The 22,078-nt window shown below is 42.5% G+C and overlaps 2 protein-coding genes across 2 annotated transcripts in view; both read right to left on the reverse strand.

The window, feature by feature from the left end:
• dse (dermatan sulfate epimerase) overlaps positions 1–14,932 on the reverse strand; it is a 31,216-nt gene extending 16,284 nt beyond the window's left edge. Inside the window, exons 1-3 of the mRNA XM_063223101.1 lie at positions 14,754–14,932; positions 12,620–13,090; positions 9,364–9,617 (exon numbers count right to left, since the gene is read on the reverse strand). Of these exons, the coding sequence (XP_063079171.1) occupies positions 9,364–9,617; positions 12,620–13,053 (688 nt within the window). The 5' untranslated portion in view covers positions 13,054–13,090; positions 14,754–14,932. The remainder of the gene's footprint in view (positions 1–9,363; positions 9,618–12,619; positions 13,091–14,753) is intronic.
• A 1,894-nt stretch (positions 14,933–16,826) lies between these two features.
• The window catches only part of nt5dc1 (5'-nucleotidase domain containing 1), a 73,945-nt gene continuing 68,693 nt past the window's right edge, over positions 16,827–22,078 (reverse strand). The window contains exons 11-12 of the mRNA XM_063223106.1: positions 20,869–21,040; positions 16,827–18,376 (exon numbers count right to left, since the gene is read on the reverse strand). Of these exons, the coding sequence (XP_063079176.1) occupies positions 18,258–18,376; positions 20,869–21,040 (291 nt within the window). The 3' untranslated portion in view covers positions 16,827–18,257. The remainder of the gene's footprint in view (positions 18,377–20,868; positions 21,041–22,078) is intronic.

Here is a 22,078-nt window from a genome sequence, read left to right on the forward strand (position 1 = left end):
ATACCACACTACACCACACCACACTACACCGCACTTCACAAACACATTGCGGGAGCATAACTGAAAATCATCATATGCAGCACAAACCCACAGGCATGAGACTGAAGAAAAGGTAATGTTTTCCAAAAAAAAGGGAAAAAAGGAATATACTGTACGTCAGAGCAGAATGAACAAACCCTAGGGCCTAGGCCACAGTGTGGTGTAGTAAAGACTAGGGCCACCCTAATGCCTTCACCCAATACTGTCTTTCTCCAGAGTACTTTGTTGGCAAGGTTTTGCAAAGGCATCCGTTTCCCTCACTGCATTCTTTGTTTCACAACCAAACCACTGGACCTTATTTGAAGCTGTGGCAGAGAGTTGACTTTATAGAGTGTCTATGCTAGGAAGTAGGCCTAAAGCAAACCCTATGAGTACTAAAGGTACCCAGGGCTTTTGTTTTTTAAAAAAAAGCAAAACAACACAAGAGTTTTAATCCACTGTTTACTTCTAAGATGGTTAAATGGCCCCTATAAAACACTGTAATAACATACTCTTAATGAACCAATATTCAAAAGAAAAAAAAACATTTATTAATATTTGCTCAAGACCAGAGGAGATAAAACCACAGGATGCAGAAGTGTGATGTAGACAAACTCAAATCAAACTCAAATCAAATTCATCGAGAGCATCGCTCTGCTGTACCTCTGTAGACTAGCGGTCATCTTATGTGTACATATTTACCTACATTAACATATTCCCGAACCATTTACAAACATCTGAGTTTTACAAACATTACAGAGTTTAGTAATTTAGTAATTACTGTTTAGCCTAAATTAATGAGTGTTAATAATGCATTATAATGTACTCATTTATTACTTGTTACTATGAAAGCTACTCTTCTGTGTTGCTCAACCCTGAAATGCCAACACTAGTGATGGAGAGTCACAAGGTTCATGCTGCAGGAACCTTATCAATGCTACCATTTTTCCAGAGATATCAAAAGTTAAAGTAGATTTAAATTCATTCATGGGGTAATTACAACATCAATAAATGATATTACAGTTGTTACAATTATTCCACTGAACCTAACGAGGACAGGACTGTGTTATAACTGAAAAAAAAAACAAAAGAACGATAGCACGTTTCGTTATCTCAATTTTTACTTTTGACGCCTCTGCATTTTCCCCTCACTAGAAGACAAGATAGTGCTGGTATCCTCTGCAAAGTGATTCCACACTCCCATGGTGATCTTCAAAACATCTGTGAATCTTACTGTAACAATTATTCCGCCAAAAAAGGCATACGAGTGAGTCGTACCAGGTTGTGCCTGCCTCTGGCTAACTCTTGACTTGAACATGAACTCGGAGTGAGATTAATCCAAACGTCCATAGGCATTCCACATTATGAGCAGCTGTCAGAGGCACTTGTTTCCCTTTGGCGGCCAGTGTTCAGATGGAAGTATAAAAGCTGTGTATCAAATTGAGCTGGCGGAACCTGGGAGTGATTTGAAATGGCCGATTTTTTTGTGTGTGTCTGGAGAGAAGAGTAGCCGACAGCATCAGACCTGAAATAGAACTGAACCTCACTTATGTAAGAAGTTTTTCCCCCCGTTTTTTTCTGTATTTTCTTTTGATCGAAGGAGATAGCATATGGGGCTCACTTGCTCTCTTATTGCCTATCCTCTTCAGCAAAACGTCAGAGTTTGTCAAGATTCCAAGTTTACATGAAGGACTCTACACAGTTTACATTTTCAGCATTTCTGCTGTCTGGCCCAAGTGAAAAGGACGTTACTAAACAGTTCAATATAATCACATTCTGATTGATCCAGACCTCCAGACACAGTATTGCGGTATGACAGTGTTTGACAAATGCCACAAGATAGTGTAAAAGAAATCCCGCACACTGTCCGTTCCACCAGCAAACTTTAATACAAAGTTTCGGTCATCCGAACTTCTTCAAGTAAAAGGTCATTAACTGAAGAAGGTCAGATGACCGAAACGTTGTATTAAAGTTTGTGTATTAAAGTATGACAACCCCACTGGGATAATATCCTACGCACCTGCCCAACTAGGTGTGCAAAAGCGTCTTCTTGAAATGCCACAAGATAACCAGGAAAGTAGCACATCAAACCGTAAGTGTGAGTGCAGACTTGCAGAGACCTGTGTCTGGAATGCACTTCGGCCCCAATTAAGGTACTCACTCACCTAGTCAAATCTAATGATCTGGCGTGTATCGTGTTCTTTCACACCTCATCTTCCTGCCAGCACCTCTATTTTTAACCTCACTGCAGTTTCATGGTGTGAAAGTGTGAACGTGTGAAAGCAACCAGATGCGGTAACACTTTATTTTAGGGATACATCTATTAGCACTAATACATACAATATTAATGCCTGTGTAAGTAACTTGTAAGGCATGTACTAAGCAAAATAAGACAGTTGTTAAGCATGTATTCACAAATGTCTTGTTTATGCCCAATTAGGGATTTATTACCAATATAACCTTAGTAAGGACCTAGTAGACCTAGATTTCTATTTATGAGTAAGCAGTAAGGGCCAGAATACAATGTGTATAAGCTCCTGGTACATTGTGTGAACAAACCCTGAACAGTGTGAAAACAGATGTGGAATAAGGGTCCCTATTCTAAAGTGATGCATTGCTCAGCCCAGATGGCTTAGGGGCCCACACTACCTAGGGCCCCCACACTACCTAGGGCCCCCACACTACCAAGGGACCCCACTCTACCCACACTCCGCCCCCAGGAGGCAAAGTGTAAGAAAGTTGCTGATTTTGCATTACTCTCATCAGGTACATTAACCTCACTTGTTCTACTCAAGATGTTAGAGGGTAATTGGAAGCATTATATAGCAAGGACTGGACGTAAACTTCTCAATGACGGTGGGTGGTGAGATGTCATTTTTTCATACACCAATTAGTTTTAATTGTAAAAACCCTACAATCAATGCAGAATATAACGATGAGTAATATTTTGGAAGCGAAACTAAGCTATTCCTTTGTGATAAATAAGTTAATGTTTGAGAAACTTAGCTCCAAGAAGTGCAGTGCATGATGGGTACGCCCTTAGTCAGAAATGCAATGCATGGCCAATGCAGCAATGATAATATTTCTGTTGTTACGTACATGGCAAATTGTTTGGATAGCATCTAAATTTCACGAGTGAGGGGAGGAGCTAAGAACGTAGGCTCAGAGCTGGGTAGGTTGTCTGTTGGCCTAGATTGCGTACCCATCATGCACTGCACTTCTTGAAGCTAATATTCTCAAACATTAACTTAATTATCACAAAAGAATAGATTAGTTTTGCTTCAAAACTATTATTCTAATGTTCTGCATTTATTTTTGGGATTTTTACAATTTAAACTAAGTGGTACATGAAGAAAATTACATCTCACCAACCCACCGCCATCGAGAAGTGTACGTTCAATCCTTGTTATATAAAGGCTCCTGTTACCTTTCATACAGAGTGAAAAAGAGGAAACTAGATACTCAGCTGAATACTTAGTAATTATTTAATATACCCTTACAGTTTGTCGATTGTGGGGGCTAAGTAGCGCGGGCCTGGGTGGTGTGGGGGCCCTAGGTAACGAGGGGGACTTAGGTAGTGCGGAGGCCCTGAGCCATCTGGGCTGACCAATGCATCACTTTAGAATAGGGACCCTTATTCCGCATCTGTTTTCACACTGTTCAGGGTTTGTTCACACAGTGTGTCGGGAGCTTATACACATTGAATTCTGCCACTTACTACTTACTAATAAATAGAAATATAGGCTTACTGGTCCTTACTAAGGTTATATTAGTAATAAATCCCTAATTGGGCATGAACAAGACATTTGTGAATACATGCTTAACAACTGTCTTATTTTGCTTAGTACATGCCTTACAAGTTACTTACACAGGCATTAATATTGTATGTATTAGGGCTAATAGATGTATCCCTAAAATAAAGTGTTACCCAAGATGCTTATGCAGCCAAACAATATTTTCCACAAACTGACAAATGGTTTAAACTATTTGCAATGAACCAACAATCATTATCTGTCTTTATCATTATTGGAATATGCATAAGTCACTATCACTTTAAGCAGTTTTTACATTCTTTGTTTTAAAATGCCTTCAATACAATTTCCATCTGCAGTTTCTCTCGACTAAGCACATTACAGGCCCCAAGACACACAAGTCACACTCAAGACACACACATTCAGATAACACAGCTCAGCTGGTCCAGCAAAGATTTAGCTTCATCAACAGTTTTTTTTAAAAAAGGGGGAAAAAAGCGTCATCAGCGTTGTACCCTTGAACAACACCGGCAATCATTTCCTGACCTCCAAGCACACAGCCACAATCAAACAAAGCACCTTCCCACTCTCCTGGGGTGCATTTCTGGAAAGCGTAGTTGTTAGCAGTTAGCAAATTCGGTAATTGCCAATGGGAAATTGCTTTGCAACCAACAAAGTAGCTAACATAATTAGCAACTACGCTTTCCAGAAATGCACCCCTGACCTGACATTCCACATCTGTTTGCACCATAGTGTGTGCGGCAGCGGCAGCGTTACAAATCATGTGCGAGGGGGGGAGAATGTCGTCAGCCACCATGGCCAACTTAACAAGGATCGTTGTCATTTATTTCACATCAACTCTGGCCTTTTTGTACGAGGTGGGAGCCTTTCCATGTAAACAGAGCAAGCTGTTCCTGCTGCTGCCTCACTGCCTGAATGCCTTCTGGTTAAGGCGGCAGACTATTACTGATGTCCAAGGAAGCAAAATAAACTGTTTTTCTTCGAAGGGGGGGAGGTGAGTGTGTGTTTTTGTGTGTGTGTGTGTGTGTGTGTGTGTGTGTGTGTGTGTGTGTGTGTGTGTGTGTGTGTGTGTGTGTGTGTGTGTGTGTGTGTGTGTGTGTGTGTGTGTGTGTGTGCGCGTGTGTGTGTTGTAGTCGAAGGGGATGGCAAACACTGGGTGGTTATATTGTCTCCTGACAGCCAGCCTGCGTGTGTGTGGTTTGGTGTGCCTCATAACGGGAGGAGTATGAAGGCGGAAAAGTCCGAAAATGCCGAATGAATGTTGTGGAATCATGTGGAGAAGCGTCTCCGCTGGAGAAACAATTAGGGGGGATTAAGTGGAGCGAGCGGTGGAGAATGACCTCGGGCCGCCGCCTGAACCGAAATCCCAGCCAGGAATGCCTCCTCCCTCGAGGGAGAGGGGACAGGCAACGCTCCCCTTAAGAGAGCCTTACTGGGGAGTTTTTTTGGGGAAAAGGTTCACACACGTTTCAAAACGTTGTCATGCCTTTGAATGAATACAAAGAAATGAAAGAACTTGAAGAAAAAAAAATCCAAAGGATTTTATTATTTTTTTTTTTTTAAAGGTCACTTTTTTGATCAGCAGGACGGATTGTGCCCAAGCGAAGCCACACGTGCTCCTTACTGGAGAGACAGTGTGCTGGAAAGAGAGCTGTTGTTTCCCTTTAGACTTCTAGGTAAACGGAAATAGTTTGGGGCCGAGATGAGGACAAAAACTCATTCCTTATGTCATGTGGTATTAACCTCACTTTCAACTCCCTCCTCATACATGAAAGAAACGAGTGAGATTTTTATAGGCCTTTAAATCGTTTTTATATAAACACTGCGTGCATTTATGCCAGAACAGTATACACTTTTGCACTCAGTATATCAGTGGTTCTCGCAGTGTGGGCCAATCTGTGGTCTGCAAGAAGTGTCATAATGTTCTATGTTCAGTTTTTCTCAAGTGATTATCAGCACAGTCTGTTTAAATGCACAATTTACTTATACCTTGCTTACCTCTGAGGGAGGTTGGGGGGAGTAAGGTATGGGGGGGTGAAGGTGGTCTTGGAGGTTTGTAATGCCTCTTTTCCACTGTCGGTTTTCTGGTAGGCCTACAGCTCGACACAACGCGACTTGGCGGCCACTTTTTGCTTTTCAATTGGACATGATGCAGCTCAATTGAAATGCAAAAAGTTTCGGCCGAATTGTGCTGAGTCGAGCTGTAGGCCTACCAGAAAACTGGCAGTGGAAAAGAGGCATAACAGTCCTCAGTCGGTCTAAAACATGCAAACTGAAAAGCACAGTACAGTCCCCCTTCAGAAACCACAGCAAATTCTCATTGGATAAATGTGGACAACACCATACCCTTGCAAGCGACCCAAAAAGAGTGTTATGTGAAATCGGTTCCATGACTTTACTGTTGAGTGGGCGCAGTGCAAGGCTTTGCTGCATGGCCCGATATGACATAATGTTGTGAAAGCACTTCTGACGCTTGTCCAATTTCTATTTTGACACGTCTCTCACATTTAGAACTGAGTCAACCGGCTGAAAGCAGGAGGTCAAATGGTCGCTACACACCAGTGAGGTACATTTGGTCCAGTTTAATGTATTCAGGGAGGACAAATCCATGTTTTCTTGAATGCTGTTAGGGTGTGGTGGAAGGCTGATGCACAGTAGTTTAATTCGACACTTGGAGAGTTGTTAAATTAACACTGAGTTTTTGACTGTGCATACAACCATAGTATGTAGATGAAATAGAAACCCAAGATGAACTCGCCAAACATTTAGGCCAAAGCTTTTTTTCTTTTGACAGTGGTGGATTGTGTGTTAGATAGATGACTTATCAGATTTCTTTGCTTAGACACTTGCTGACTTTTGTTGACTTCTGATTCGACTGTTCGGATTTCGTTGTTTTGACAAACTGAAGCTGATAGGGTATTGGTTACAATCTCTAGAGCAGGGTTGTCAAACTCAAATCGACTGAGGGGCTAAAATCTAAATTTGGAACAAAGTTGTGGGCCGAACTTTATTTGAAAAAAAAAAATGTGACTACAATTGTGCGTGTATATGCACTTAATACACATAGTTAATTTCACAAACACTCTTAGTCTTTCCCATCATATATGGTAGTTAAAACGTGCCTGCACATACTGTGTTGCATGTGAGTGTGAGTTATTTCATTGGCCTGGGTCTATTCATACGGTATTCCTGTGACACACCAAATGTCATGTTCAAGTCTTGTTATGCTATACACATTAATTGTGTATGTGGGCCAACTAAAATGCACATTTGAAATGATATCGCGAGCAAAATAAAATGGCTCCGTGGGCCAAATTTGGCCCCCGGGCCTGAGTTTGACATCCCTGCTCTAAAGCAATGCAGGGTTAGATGCCTTGCTCATGGGCACTTGAATGCATGAATGCGTAGAGTTGTAAGAGTAGGGTTGCCACCACTTGTCTGACAAATAAAACAGCCAATCAACCTTTTTGCCTATACGCAATGATATCCTTCATTCAGTGTCCAGGAAAGTATGTTTTTTCCCAGGACTGACCATTCAAATATGGGACAACCAGGAAAAACCAGGACAGGCGGCAACTAGGTAAGAGTGAGATTCAAACCTGCCACCCCCTGATCTGAACACTAACACCAGAGATTCTTTAAGTATATAGAGATATGCCAATGTAATAGGTTTCTATGGGCACCTAATGTGACCAGGTTCTGGTCTGCCTAAAGGGGCGTGTCATAATGCTCCTAGCATTGAATAGAACAGTCCTTAGGTCTGCCTAGGTCTGCCTAAAGGGGGATTCCCCCCCTCCCCCTTGCAATAATAGAACCCGGAAACAATGGGCCAATGGAACCTCTCTCTCTCTACTCTCTCTGCTAACACCATGATTAGGCCACAATTGCTCATGGTGGTGTACAAGATACAGATGGAGGTCATCTTGCACTATTTTGTCACTTGGAGCTCGAAATTGTGACATGGAACCAAAGCACTGAGCTAAAGGTCTAGGCCGAGAGCGTAGGCCGTTGACAGTAAATATTTACTCTCAATGGCGTAGGCAGATGCAGTCACCACTGCAGATGCAGTCACCATTGCAGGTGTATGAGGCTTCGGGATGGAGGTTCGAGAGCATAGGCAGATGCAGTCACCATTGCAGGTGTATGAGGCTTCGGGATGGAGGTTTACTAACGTGACGTTCTATACTGAACTGTGAACTGTGCTAGTTGTCATTCAGTAAGGCAGTGCAGTTGAGACGGCAATGTTGAACGCCGAGGGCATACTAGTACTCGTCGCACTTCATGTTGATGATTTCGCCTTGTAGTGGTGTAAACAGAAATCGATTCGGCCATGCAATACAATGCGGGGCATGGACAATTCAATTCAATGCGGCAAGTTCCAGAATCGATGCAGCAATTTTTTTAAGTTTCAATTACTTCCGTGGATATTTCAGGAGCAAATGAATATTAAATTAAATAAAAGCACTTCAAAGCATTGAAAACGGCAAGACTGATATAGAAAACAGCCAATAAAATGTTGCTCAGTATCTGAGTACTTGTATTAAGACTAATGAAACATTTGCTTTGCCTTCAGTAGCAATGTATTGCATTGCAATGCATCATAGAATCGAATGGAATCGCTACCTCCCGAATCGTAATCGAATCGAATCGTGAGGGCAGTGCCAATGCACACCACTATCGCCTAGACCTAGACCCTTCCCTAAACCTAGGTGAACCCAGTAGAGGTGTCAAAAATAAAAGCAAACGTAAACAAAGAAACACTGTTTCCTTCCAGTATATGTACCTTATCTGAGTAAAAAGTAGACTGGTGTACTTGTCTTACAATCAGCTGACTCAGTGCTCGTTGAATCAAATTTGTGGTGGGTTCTTGTTCTTGTTTTTAGTGTTTTTCAGTAACAACACAGTCAATCTACCTCATTAGGTACAAAGTATGTAAAAACTACGTAATAGTGCTGTACTTACAGTACACCATGAATTGACTTTCACTTTAATTTGACACGTCTGGAACCCAGTGAAGTCATTTAAACACTTAGGGGTTTCTTTTGCCTTAAGACATGTAAAAGTTTTTATCTTTTACCTGACATGTTTCGACGGTGTTACACAAGATAAAAACTTTTACATGTCTTAAGGCAAAAGAAACCCCTAAGTGTTTAAGTTAAACAGTTAGACATAATGAACTTAATACCAGTGAAGTCATGTTACCGTGAGGGCGTGGTTACGAGTGCAGCGGTCAAATATTGCTGCCTGTGAGTCGAAAAGTGGCACGTAGGAATGATACTACGCTACCAAATTCAACTGCATCTGTGTATGAAATGCGCTATACAAATAAAATGGCCTTGTCTTGCCTCGACTATCTACATTACCGAATCATATGCAGTATACACGTTTTTTGTGTTTACAAACACAGTGTTGTGAGGAGGGGCAAGACACTGGCAGCCAACCACGTGAGCTAATTTTTAGACCGACAGCGGTTTCCAACAATCAGAGGTTGAGTTGTGCGCAGCCAAGGTGGCGCAGGCAGGGGAAAACAAAAAAAAAGAGAACCCATCTATACAGGAAGGAGGACACTCACCCTGGGTCATGAGGACGAGGCTGCCCGTCAGGAGGGCCACACAGTTGGTGGGCTGGTGGTTGTGCAGGTACTGGAAGCCCCAGCCGCGGTGGTAGGACTTCTCGTACATGTAGCGCGAGGCGTTGCCGATGACCTGCAGGAAACGCTCCTGCTGCCGCTTGCTCAGGTACTCGTACAGGAAGTCGTAGGCCGTGGCGAAGCCCACCAGGGAGTGGGCCATGGGCACCTCGTCCCACGGAGCATCCTTCACCAACCTGACACGTGGCCAACAAGGACAGGGTCAATGACGTTTTAGTGGTAGCACACGTCAGGGTGGCGCAACGACAGCTAATGCCACATTTGTATGGATTTTTTTTCTTGTTTTAGTGGATTATCTAAGAAGCATTCATTGCAGTACATGAATTACCAATTACTAGTTCATTTATGGGCAGATTACCCCTGATGTCTGAGCCCAAAAATATGCCAGTGGGGTTATACAGTGCACTGAGTACAGACATTAGTCAAGATAATAGCCTACCTCTGGGAATTATCTGATGAATTGTGCTTAGCTACCAATTATGAGTTTTGATTGACAAATAAATCCAGACTCATGTCTAGTTACAAGTAGGGGTGGAGTCAATATATAGGATTAATTTGTGTTTTACCTCTGTTGTTTTTATTAGGAATGGAAGAAAAGTAGTAAATATTTTCAGTTCCTGATACACAGTCCTGGTCCAATGAAGGTAAAAAATGGGTAGGCCTACACTACAATACTGAAAATAACTTACAATGTTATGTTTGTGTCAAAAATACAGTACATGGAAGATTTGTTCTAGTAACTAATCTGTTCCCACTAAATCCCCCAGGATATGCCTTGGAACTATTTTAAGGAATGAACTAAAACCTGGACCAATATCGTGCTTCAGCAGGTTCATTTCCAGTTGTAATGAACATACTATACGAGACATGCACAGTAAAGATCCAAACCTAGCCTTCAATCCAGGATTTGGGCATTTACTGAAAAAATATGGTTCCTGTCTGGTTCTGTGTGGAAATGATTTTAAGGTCAAAGACGCCACAGCTAATTTGTATGGTCACCGTTAAGGTTTCTTGAGAGGCTCTGGTATTTCAATGAAAGAGCGTGTAAGGCAAGAACCTCGCATTACACCTTATTAAAGTGTGAAAACACATGCTTGGCGGATTTCAGTTTTTTCAGCAGTGGTGGTGGAGGACTAAAACAACCCGAGAAGTGCATGTGTACTATTTTGGTTCACTTCGGTCTGTAGCGGCTGACTTCTTAAAACCACAATAAAAGTCCTCACAGCACCCCTGTTGGAAACACGCACTGAAAAAAGCCACAGGCACAACCTCCCAAGTCCCACGTGAGAGAATTTTTAAAACTCAGTACTCACATGAAGCTTTCATGATATGATGCATTACTCCAACATGCATTACTTACTAATGTTGCTCTAAATGAATATAATGTCCTCTATTCAGTAATAAATGACTGAAAATAACTTGAATTTTTGACTGTACAACTCCAGTGTATCATGGGATCACATACAGTATAAGCATGATTCTTCCTCCCTTATCACTGTGGACACTTGATAAGTGTTATCATACTGTGCAATATCACTACTGCATGTCTTAGCACAATTCTTCACCGCATTTTACAGTCTCTGCTACCATAATAACACTAACTTCCGTTTGGTTCATCATTTAGAGATGCATCGCACTCGCAGATGCATGCCTGAAATGTTTTGCAAACACCTACAAGATTAACAGAGATGTGAAGCGAAGAAGACATAATTTCCCCCTTGACAGGCTCAAGTCAGATATACAGGATGTAGATTCATGCAGAGATGCTACGGTAACACTTTACTTGACGGTGGCATCATAAGTATGACATAGCAATGTCATAACATTGTCATAATGCATGTGTCATAAACCCTATATCAATGTCATGGTTATGGTAAAATCAGACCTTACAATGTCAACTTTTCATTTATTTATTTATTTATTTTATTTGTACATGGGGAATGCCTCTTGAGATGCAACATCTCATTTTCAGTAGGGTCATAAAACGCTTATGACATTGACATTAAGTTTATGACTCGTTCATGACTGTGTCACGACACCGTTTTGACACTATTATGACACTGTTATGTCATACATATGACACCAGCGTCAAGTAAAGCGCAACCAATGCTACAATGGGGTTCATGCAGTACATCCCGTGTCACAATGAAGTGATTTCCTCAATCCCACCGCCTCGCCTCGGGCTGCCAAGCTGTTCTACAGCACCAAGGTCTAACGTACTGTATGCCTCACACATCCACAGGATATTCAGCTCACTACTACTGTCCATTTTTATTTCCTTTCAAGGGCCGACATGTTCACCAGTGCAGTCACACATCTGCAAAACATATTTCCTGCAGCAGCACCACCATTCTGCTGCATTGCAGAGTGAAGGGAGCGCGTTGTGCTCTCTTCAACTCTTGTCACTGACAAATGCGCCCGGGGAAGATGAATGTCCACCATGGAAAGGGGCTGCTATTCAGTCCAACTCCCAGAGTGCAGGTCGTTGGGCTGTACATTAATAGAGACAGGGGATATCCTGTCTAAGGGGGGGCATCTAGGGGGCATTTTCAATGCTGATGACAATATCATATGCTAACCTAAAGTGACCTGTAGGCTACTTTTGGCACAAGACTAAAAGTGTAAGGTGGCCGGTATAGCTCAAATATGAGCAAAATTCATGCAATGACCTTGATATGTTATCACAGATTAAGGAAACTGAAAAAAAATGAAATTCTGTTCCCATTGATATCAACAGGATATAGAGAATTAAGACATGTTGAAATTCAATAGCTAGCAAACTCAGTGCCTGTTTGATTTTATATTCGGAATTGTACCCAAAAAAAGGCCACAATGCTATACAATAATGCAGTATACCAAAAAATGTGGTCACACAGTACCACTTTGGACCACAATCCTACCTACTGTATAACACCTGTATAACAGCTTCTTCCCCAATCATACAGTATCACAATACTGAAGGGCGATGCACACTTGTAGGACTGTGTTCATCTATCAAGGACTCTGTGAGCCTCATAGGGAGGCTTGAAATCTCATTATATCTTGTATAATGACAGTAAAAGTCTTTATATTGTCTTATTTGTTTGCACACCTCTACCAAACCTCACCCTTTCACAGCTTCACACATGTCAGAGCCAACGACCAAACAAGCAAACAAACACAAACACAGCATACACACCAGCTGGGCTGAGCTGCCATCCTCTCCATGTAGTCCTTGACCAAATCCAGCGCGCCGGCCCGGTGAGGGTAGAGCAGACAGAACATGGACAGCACTCCCAGGTTGTTGCCATACACCTCGTTCCAGCGGGCGCTGAACTCGGCCGGGCTCCAGGGGGGCAGGTACTCCTCGGGGTGCTCCAGCATGGCCTCCCCAGCCTCACGGATGCGGCCGGCGATGCCCTGGTGGGTCTGGGCCGCGGCCCTCTGGAGGTCCTCCACGTCCGATTGGCTGAAGTACAGCATGGGGTGCCCGTTGTAGTTGCCGCCCAGGAAAGGGATGCCCCCGCTGGAGTCCACCTCCACGGCGCTCAGCGCTGGGCCCACGGCGACGGTGGCCCACAGTAGACTTATGAAGAAGACTGTGGGGGCCCCACGGGTATAGGTCCTCATCATGACATCAGCGACTCTGCTGCAGCATTTCCAGACTCAGCTGAGTGAAGGAAAAAGAAAAGAAAGAGTTTTTTTTCCCCTTCTGCTTTTTTTTTCCTTCCCCCAAAAACCAAGCCATATTTTCCCCTGCTCCTCATACAAAGGCCCTGCATGCCTTGAATAATTGAGCCCAGCTGTATCCCTGATCATTTTGGCTCAAGTGATTGTTTTGGCAGAGCAGTTGGTCTCAGAATGTCTGACGACAAATCGTACGAATGAGAAAAACCAAAAATTCCGCCAAAATTCCTACTCATACAGCATTACAGTTATTCTTTAAATTATTTGCACAAATAGGCCTACACTTTATTAAAGCAGCATTGAAGCAGAATGCTTGTGCCAGGGTTGTGAGAGTATGAAGATGAGGCCTATGATAACTGTCCATGACCGAATGTCAGTTCAATAGTCCCTCATCACTGCCAAAGGCATTTCCAAGAAGTCTGGATAGGCCTACTTGTGGGGTTCAAAACGCAACTATTCGTCACTATTTTTGGCATAGGCTACTGAGTGTCACACGGGGAACATATCGAAATTATTATTAATCTTTAAGAGTAGGCTAGGTTTTACTGGGTTCGAATCGATTATTTTGACATATTCAGTCTAGCATAACTTTGGAAGAGGTGAGGAACAAGCTAACCTTTGACCTGGCACATTCTTTCCTGATGGACACACAGCCGAATACCTCAGCCTTGGAGTTCAGCTCAGAGGACTTGCATAAGCATGGAAGGAACCCACATGCACATGTTTGAAACGAATCTATAGGCGTACAAGTTCATTTTCAGCTTTAAAATAAACCAAGATGATTGGATTGCTACATTCTGTCAGTGTACTCCAACGTTTCAAAAGAAGTTTGAACTATGCAGGCCTAGGTGATAGGTTAAGTCATGTTCAGTGGTTTCCATGCTGTGTTAAAAAAAACCTCCAACTTGAGACTCAAACATGTAGCCTTGCTTACTTTTCCGATTCATTTAACAGTAGGCCTATTTGGAGAAGGCTCACGTGAGCTAATTGCGCGTGAATGAGTGAGCAATTCGTGCGCGCTGAGCGAATTATTTGGTACATCTTTGATTCACAAATGTTGCTACTATGGTGGGGAGTGGGCTACGAGACACAGCCTCCCGAAACAGATTTTGTGGTAGGCTATTAAATAAATAGTGGCAAGGCTACAATGTAACCATATCGTTGATGTTCTCATGTTCTGCTTTCATGAACAACACGCGCTCCCATAACCATCCAATCTAGGCTTCTTTTTAAAATCCTCGATCTAAACTTGGAGAATACTGTATTCTCCAAGTTTAGATCGAGGATTTTAAAAATACCTATGTTCAATCTATTTTATGTTGTCATTTCCATGTTAATAAAGTCTCGCATTAATGCCGTTTCAATATTCAAAACCAGTTCAGATGTGACCTGTGTGAATTCTGGTGATGTTTCCAGTTTCATGTTGAATAACCGGCACATAATGACAAAATGATTTTCTAAGAAAAAGCAGGCTACCGACTAACTTCTAAGCAGGCTAAAACTACAGAACCTCTGCGCAACAATTTTCCAAGTGGGCAGACCTATCAACTCAGCCCACTGTATTTTCTGAGAGAATAACTTCATCAAGGATTCGACCACAAAGTACCCCCAATTTGCTTCCAAATGCTTTGAAGATAGGACCTTACCTTCCTACTCCGCTGGTGCCATGTTGTCCATCGATGTTGTTCGACTCATCGAGGGTCTGATTGATACATTCCATTCCCTCCATTTATTACCTTTTCCATCGATACATCTTAGCGTTCACTTCTTCTCTGAGGCGGCCCCGCTTTGCTGCGCTACGGGAGGAGAGGTCTGTGGGTTAGGAAACGTCACCATCTGTGGCTTATAAGGAGGCGCGGAGGGGAAAGGGGATTAAAAAGACTGGGCAACGTCATCAGTGAAGTGTCGTTTTCAGTTGATGAATTTGAAAACAGCAATATGCGGCGGACATGTTGTTAATGTACTAATATGTGTTGATTATTGTGTTGTTCTGATCTCCTATCGCACCCCCCCCCCCTACACACACACACACACACATACACAGAGCACATTCAGTAGCATATCTGTATCCTGAATATTTAGAAAATTGTGCCTGTGTGTGTGTGTGTGTGTGAGAGAGAGAGAGAGAGAGAGAGAGAGAGAGAGAGAGAGAGAGAGAGAGAGAGAGAGAGAGAGAGAGAGAGAGAGAGTGTGATTGTGTGTGTGAGACTATTTTACACAACATTTTCACCCAAGACAAAAAGATAGCAGACCGGTGCTTATATTTGGCGCTTGTCCAAATTAACTGCTAGAGACAAACTAAACTGCTACAGACACTTGCTCTTCTTGTCCTCTACATTCTGTTTTCCATTTTCTTTTATCAGTTCTCAGTGAAGCATAGGCAGGGCTGGCCCAAGGCATAAGTGAAATATGCGATGGCTTAGGGGCCCCGTGCCTCCAGGGGCCCCCGTGAGCAGCAAAGTTCTAGGAAGAAATGATTAACTCCTAGTCATATTTCTTTCTCATGTACCACTTACTGCCACAATGGATACAGAAGCCATTATATATCAGGGGACACCTCAATGTCATTTTTCATGTAGGCCTACCACTTTTAATTGTAAAAAAAAACCTACAATAAACATAGACTATAACAAATACACAAACATAGTTTTGTGAAACTTCTGATGCTGAGTAGGTAGTGGGGTTGGGGGGCCCTGGGTGAAATTTTGCTTGGGGCCCCATAAAGGCTTAGGCCGGCCCTGAGCACAGGATATGGTTTTCAAATTTGCTGTGATGTTCTGATCATATCACAGATAGCAGTGTCTGTGATGCAAAAGTCAAGTAAAGTGGATAGATGACAGTACATGCTGCTTTTTTACCCTTAAAGGTTATACAAATGCTTACTGAATGGGCCTTTCATCTTTTGAATTATGACTCATAATCTCGATGCCAATCAATGTGACACTCGTCTTAGTTGCGTCACCTCGAGCCAGTGTTCTTCCTGTCATGTGGGTCAATGTTGTGCTGATCTTTTACATACATTGCCCTTCATCTGCACTTGCCTCGCCTTTCTAAAATATCTTTCTTTAGATCTATTTCTCAGAACTCGTTTTTGCACCTCTTGCCTTGTGGTCTTGTGTTGAGGTCGGAGCTGATTAGGCTGAAATTAGCAACCAGTAGAGCAACTGGGGATACCACAGTCATGTGCATCTATGAGATACATTAGTAGTATTTAATTCCATGGGTCTCCTTAATCTGAATGTGGGCATATCAGGACCATTGGCTCGAAGTCTGTGAGGTTGTCAGACATTTATGGAAGATAGAAAATGGATCATACTTTGTAGTATTTCGTAAGGGATACCAGCATCTCAGACTGTGGTGATTTTAGGACCATTGGTTCGTAGTTTGTAATGTAATGCAACATCAAGGAAGGATTACTGTGTGACGGAGGTGTTCCTGCACAGTTCGTCCCCCTCGGGGCGCGAACCTGCCAACTCGTCAACTACATCGGTTCGGCAAAGGGAGTCACACGCTGAGCTAAAGGGCCGGTCCGATAGCCCAATGCTAACGCACTGTATTGAGGCTTCGGGAGGGAGGTTTACTAACATTCCACGCCGAACTCTGCTAGTTGGTCTCCGTTACAACTGCACGGAGCTCAAGGACACAAGAGCCGAGGGAGGCATGAAGCCCAAGCCTCTGGGTTACAAAAACACTCATTTCATTTGTGGTCTTTATTTAGGCTCTCATATGTTAAAACTGCATTGCATTGATCATATTCCATCTCTAGACACTTTGGGAGATACAAAGAGGATCACAGCAGTAGTTGTATGTATTGGTTTATTCCACAGATGAGATGAATAACACTGCCCCTGCATCATGTCAAGTACAAACTATGAATTAGGACAACACAATCCAAACAGTTATTTTTTTTTTTTTTTTAGAAAATATCATCTATATGGACAACATAACTAAAAAAGAAAGAGAGAGAGAGAAGAGCAGGATATAACACCAATGAAACAGCAACTAATAGCTAATCAAACTCATACACACAAAATATAAAAAAAAATGTTTTAGACAAAACGTGTTCACCTCATTTTGGCTTTTAACTGTGCTTATTTGCCAAGAGCTGCTTCAACCAATACATACTGTATAAAGCCACGACCTAGGAGTCAGCTCTCGTTCAAACCAATAATGAAAAAAGAAACATTCAACTTCATTCAGTGGTCAGTTAAAACACAGCTGACATTGCTTCTGCATAAAATATGGCACATATTTATCCCACAGATATACAGTACAGTTAGTCACTCAACAGTACATTATACTATAACAATACAGTACACACTGACAAGCTTTTCAACTTTTTTTTTTCTCCACATGTAACTTAATTTTTTAAGTCAACTTCGAGATGAATGACTGACGTGATCACACATATTTGTAAGTTCACAAACATTTCCAATTATGGCAGACGCAAAGGAATGAGTTATTATTACTGAATGGAGCTTTTGTGTAACACAATATATCTCCAACGCAAACATCCAATCATGGCATACACTGTGCAAGATTTAAAATAATCAATACAATGAGTATTTTTTATTCATGATTAAGGCATCATGAGGTACTTGAATCAAATGGTAAACAAGGCATACTGTATAACACAACAGGTTTGAAAAGAAAGACAAAAAACGACCCGAAATTAATGTAATCCAAGTTAGTGCTTGGTTATGGTTTATGGATGGAGTTATCAGCAATTCAAATAAACAGAAGGCAAACCCAAACACACCAACCAACATAGTGCAGAATTAAGTAATGGTTGTATGCAGATAATTAAGTTTTAAACAGTTTGAGAACTCCATTGCAATTTCAAGGTCTTGAACCAGGAGGTACTTGACAGTTGATCCATCAGAGTGTTAAGGCAACACTCCAACACACATACACACACAAAACAAGTCTTATTTTTCCCCCCGAATAGGATGACAGGAAAAGTCTAAAACAGACCTAACACAGAGATGCGTATTCGCTTTACGATGGCAGTACATTCACATGGTTTTCTATCTATCTACGCGCTCCAGAGGGAGATGAGAGGGGTGGAGGGATAGGAGGGGAGAGTTAATGCAGGGCAGTCGGCCATCTTGGAGGCCCCACGCCGGACTCAAGCGCTGGGATTGATGGGGTCAGACCGAGGGGTTGCTCTGATCCCACTTCAGAAGGGAGTCAGGGGGGCGAGGGTAGTAGCCTGTCGTACTGGGCTTATCGGGAGAGAACCGTGGGAATTTGTAGTCCAGAGGAAGATCTGAGAGGCAAAAAAATACATACACAAATCATCATGAAAATGTCAATCCACAAAAGAGCGGGGATGAGACGAGAGCAGCGTTCATAGTGATTGAGAGCGCCATGGATGGAGTCCCACTAATCAACATTCTTTGATGACATCAGATGGCTGTTTCATAAGACGTTTCAGATGACTTTGGATAAACTACAAGATAAATTAACTGTTGTAAACTCTGGTAGGGTCTCAGATAAAAACTGTTGTTTGAACATACCAACTGACAGCTGAGAGGTGTTGAGGAGCATGCTCCTCATATCACCAGATTCTCTAGACAGGTGTGAACCACGACTACATCCATTCTTCAACCTGACATGTGAAACATCATCTTTGATCAGGTGTGGCCTAAACTAGTGTCAGTCTCCAGGGACATGCATCCTAAAGATAATCTCAGGCAAAACTGACAGATTCGAAAATAATGAATGTCGATGAGTGAGCAGTGTACTGTCGATCTGAGCTCCCTGTTGAGATGAGCTCCTTTTAGCTACTGAGCATGCACACACAATACCAACTGTAACAACGCAGCGCTATTATAAGTAATAGGTGTAAGGTCTGCAGAACAGGGAGACATCCGTGCCAAATACGCTGGTGAGAGAGATGCGTTGCACAACAGCACAGAGTCATTTTTTGCGCACACCCTCTACATTTCCTTGCGCAAAATTACCCCCCGTGAAACTTATTCTAAAATAGCCTGACATCTAATAAGCAACCCTACTGATTTAAGAAAATCTGACCTAGACCCAATTTAGAGTATCTCTCGTTGCATTTCACTTCTCCTAAATAACCAATGGCATCTAACAATGTAGAAGGTGAGAAAGTGGATCTCACTTCGGTTCTTCTTTTTATTTTTATTTTCTACATAGCAGCAGAAGTTTAGACAAACGTTTCGACTGTTGCCTTCGTCAGTGTCTGAAAAGAAGAACCCGAGTGCGATCCACTTTCTCACCTTCTAAGTTATTCAACTGGAGACGCACCACACGGAAGAGCGCGGTGTACCTGAACTACTACTATCTAAAAATGTAGGCCTAGACAGGATGGCTCTGCTTAAGAAAATGCGAGCAATTTCCCACACCCGACGTTGCATTAAACTTCTACTTATGCGGCATGCCTCAGCCCGAAACGTGTAGACCTACCAAATAAACAAAAGCTCTCACTTAGATTATGACTCGTGTCATGTCCTGGGAACAGAAGCATTCAGCTTGGATTTAAATATTTGCGGATTTTTTCATATAGCCTACCCAAAGGAGCTGTGTTCGTTGCTATATCATATTGAGTTGGCTATTATTATAAACTCCTCCGGAAGGCTCGGACGAGACACGCTGCTCGTTTTAAAACAGTAGGCCCTAAATAAAATAAACAAACAATCAATATTCTATCGGCAAGTTATTGATGTGAAACGTCACCACAGAATGAAAATCAAGGTAGCTAATTTCGACAACCACTGTCGAGTTAGGCTACTGGTAGCACATCTTGACGAGGCAGCTCATCTCGACAGAACAAGCAGCAATTGCTGTTTAAACAGCTGTTTTGTTTCAGGGCTCTAAATTAACACACGCCAACCCGCCAAACACGGGTGAAAATTCATTTTGGCTAGTAGAAAAAATTAACTACCCGCCAATTTGGCTAGTAGCGCCCGAGTACAGTAAATTATGAACGGCAAACCGCTGCTATGACGAACGTTAGACTGCGAGATTTCCTACATTACCCATGGACACTAGCGTCACGACGTAGCCTCCCACCATGGACAGCCCCTAAAACATGGATCGTTCATTTCGGCCAATCAGATGACAAAAGCGACAGATCCCATAGAAGCGACAGGTTTGATGCTGACAGCAGCAACTCCATACTGGAGGCTACTATCACGAACCTTGCTGTAACAGGCTGCCTTTTTGAACGCGAGACTTCTTGTCATTTTGTTGCGCATGGTAGAGAAGAGCTCCTCCTCTCTCCTCTCCTTTTCCTCTCATCTCTTCTCCTTCCTTCCTTGGGGTCTGCGTATGTGAGGTTTTGTAGTGTTTGGCTGTGTGTTTGGTTAGGCTACTGTATGTTAAAGGTCTGTTATGTGAGAGGCTTGTGATGTGATTCACTGTTTTCAGAGGAATGGAATGAAAATGAATGACATTGATTAGTAATGAAAGTAAAAAATAAAGCAGAAGTTAAAAAAATAATTTAAAAAATATATAATATGCTTATTATGTAGGCATATGGCTAAATGGCTAGTAAGAAAAAATGTCCACTAGCCAAATTGGCTGGTGATGGAAAAAGTTAATTTAGAGCCCTGTGTAGGGCGAATGCGAAGATCCTCCTCCAGACCCTTGTGTTTCCGTTTTTCGTGAGCTCACACGTCTAGCGAGAGTCAGGCTATAGCCATGGTGCTGTACGCATGTGTGGAGGATGATTCATAACAGACTTTTAATGTTTAATTTCACACAGACTTTCAACAAAATGTTCTACCATACCTGCGATGGTCTCCACGCTGGGTATGGCCATGGTGCTGTACGTGTGGATGCTGTGGGTACACCAGCTCAGTTTGAGCCCCTCCTGCTCCCCTGCAGCGGCGTTCTTGGGCACGTCCACGAAGTACGATCCCCACTGCTCGGAGGAGGCCGAGGGAGTCTTCATGCCTTGGTCCTGCACAATCGCACATCACAACAGCAAGGCTGGTCAGATATTTGGATCTTCATTAGGTTTCATAAGGGATAAAACTATAACTTTGCATTTCATTCCATTAGTAAGGTTATAAGGATTTTGTTGTTGTTGGCTGAACAAGACAAAAACCCAAACCACACAGAGAGAAATTAAAATGAAATCCTAATGAATTAATCCCTGACGATGAATGATTTAATGACTTGTCATGGTAACATCCACATTGACCAAAACAATTGTGATCCGCATGTGTGATATGATTTCTAAGGAAACGCTCGAGGAGACACCAGGTGAAGTCATATTCAGAGTCGATTCAAGTTATAATTCCATTCTATCAAAAGCAGCCTTTTGTTCAAACGCTGTCTGGAAACGCTACACCCCAGCATTTCGTCTCCAAAGAGAGCATTCCAGGCCGGTTCCAGTCGGGGCTCGGGGTGTGTTAGCTACTCCCTGTCGTGTAATTGTTGGCTTTTGGCCTTCATAAACAACACATGAGGAAACAATACAAATCAACGGACTCACAAAACAATATCTTGCTCAGCACCAAATAAACAAACTCATTAATTCCCGCCACAGCGTAGTTCCTGGAAAAAAGGCCATGCCAGGAAGAGCTGGAGAGGCTGCAGAAGTTGGGCAGCTGCCTACGGGTCAGAGAGTCAGTCTTGGAGTCCGGAGGTTGCAGGTTCGAATCCCACATTGTCCTAGAGCCCCCTTGAGCTAGGCACTTAGCACCACATGGCTATAGGTAATGTAAGAACACCTAATACCTAACTGTAAATGGATGAAAGTGCATTGTAGTGAAATGTAATGTCAACTAAGCAGAGCATCAACATCAGCAGAATGAAATGGAGGTTACTCAGCAACGCTCTATAAAGCCAGCAGGATCAAATGAGTAAGTCCAATAAGAATGTGCTGGAAAAACACATTGTTGTGTTGATTTGGTAATCAACTTAAATGGCTGTCGATCAAACGAGCAGAAGACTAAACCGATTCTGACCACCACAACATGCAACTGAAAATTCC

This window comes from Engraulis encrasicolus, chromosome 18 (genome assembly GCF_034702125.1).
Source record: "Engraulis encrasicolus isolate BLACKSEA-1 chromosome 18, IST_EnEncr_1.0, whole genome shotgun sequence".
Classification (NCBI taxonomy): Eukaryota; Metazoa; Chordata; class Actinopteri; order Clupeiformes; family Engraulidae; genus Engraulis; species Engraulis encrasicolus.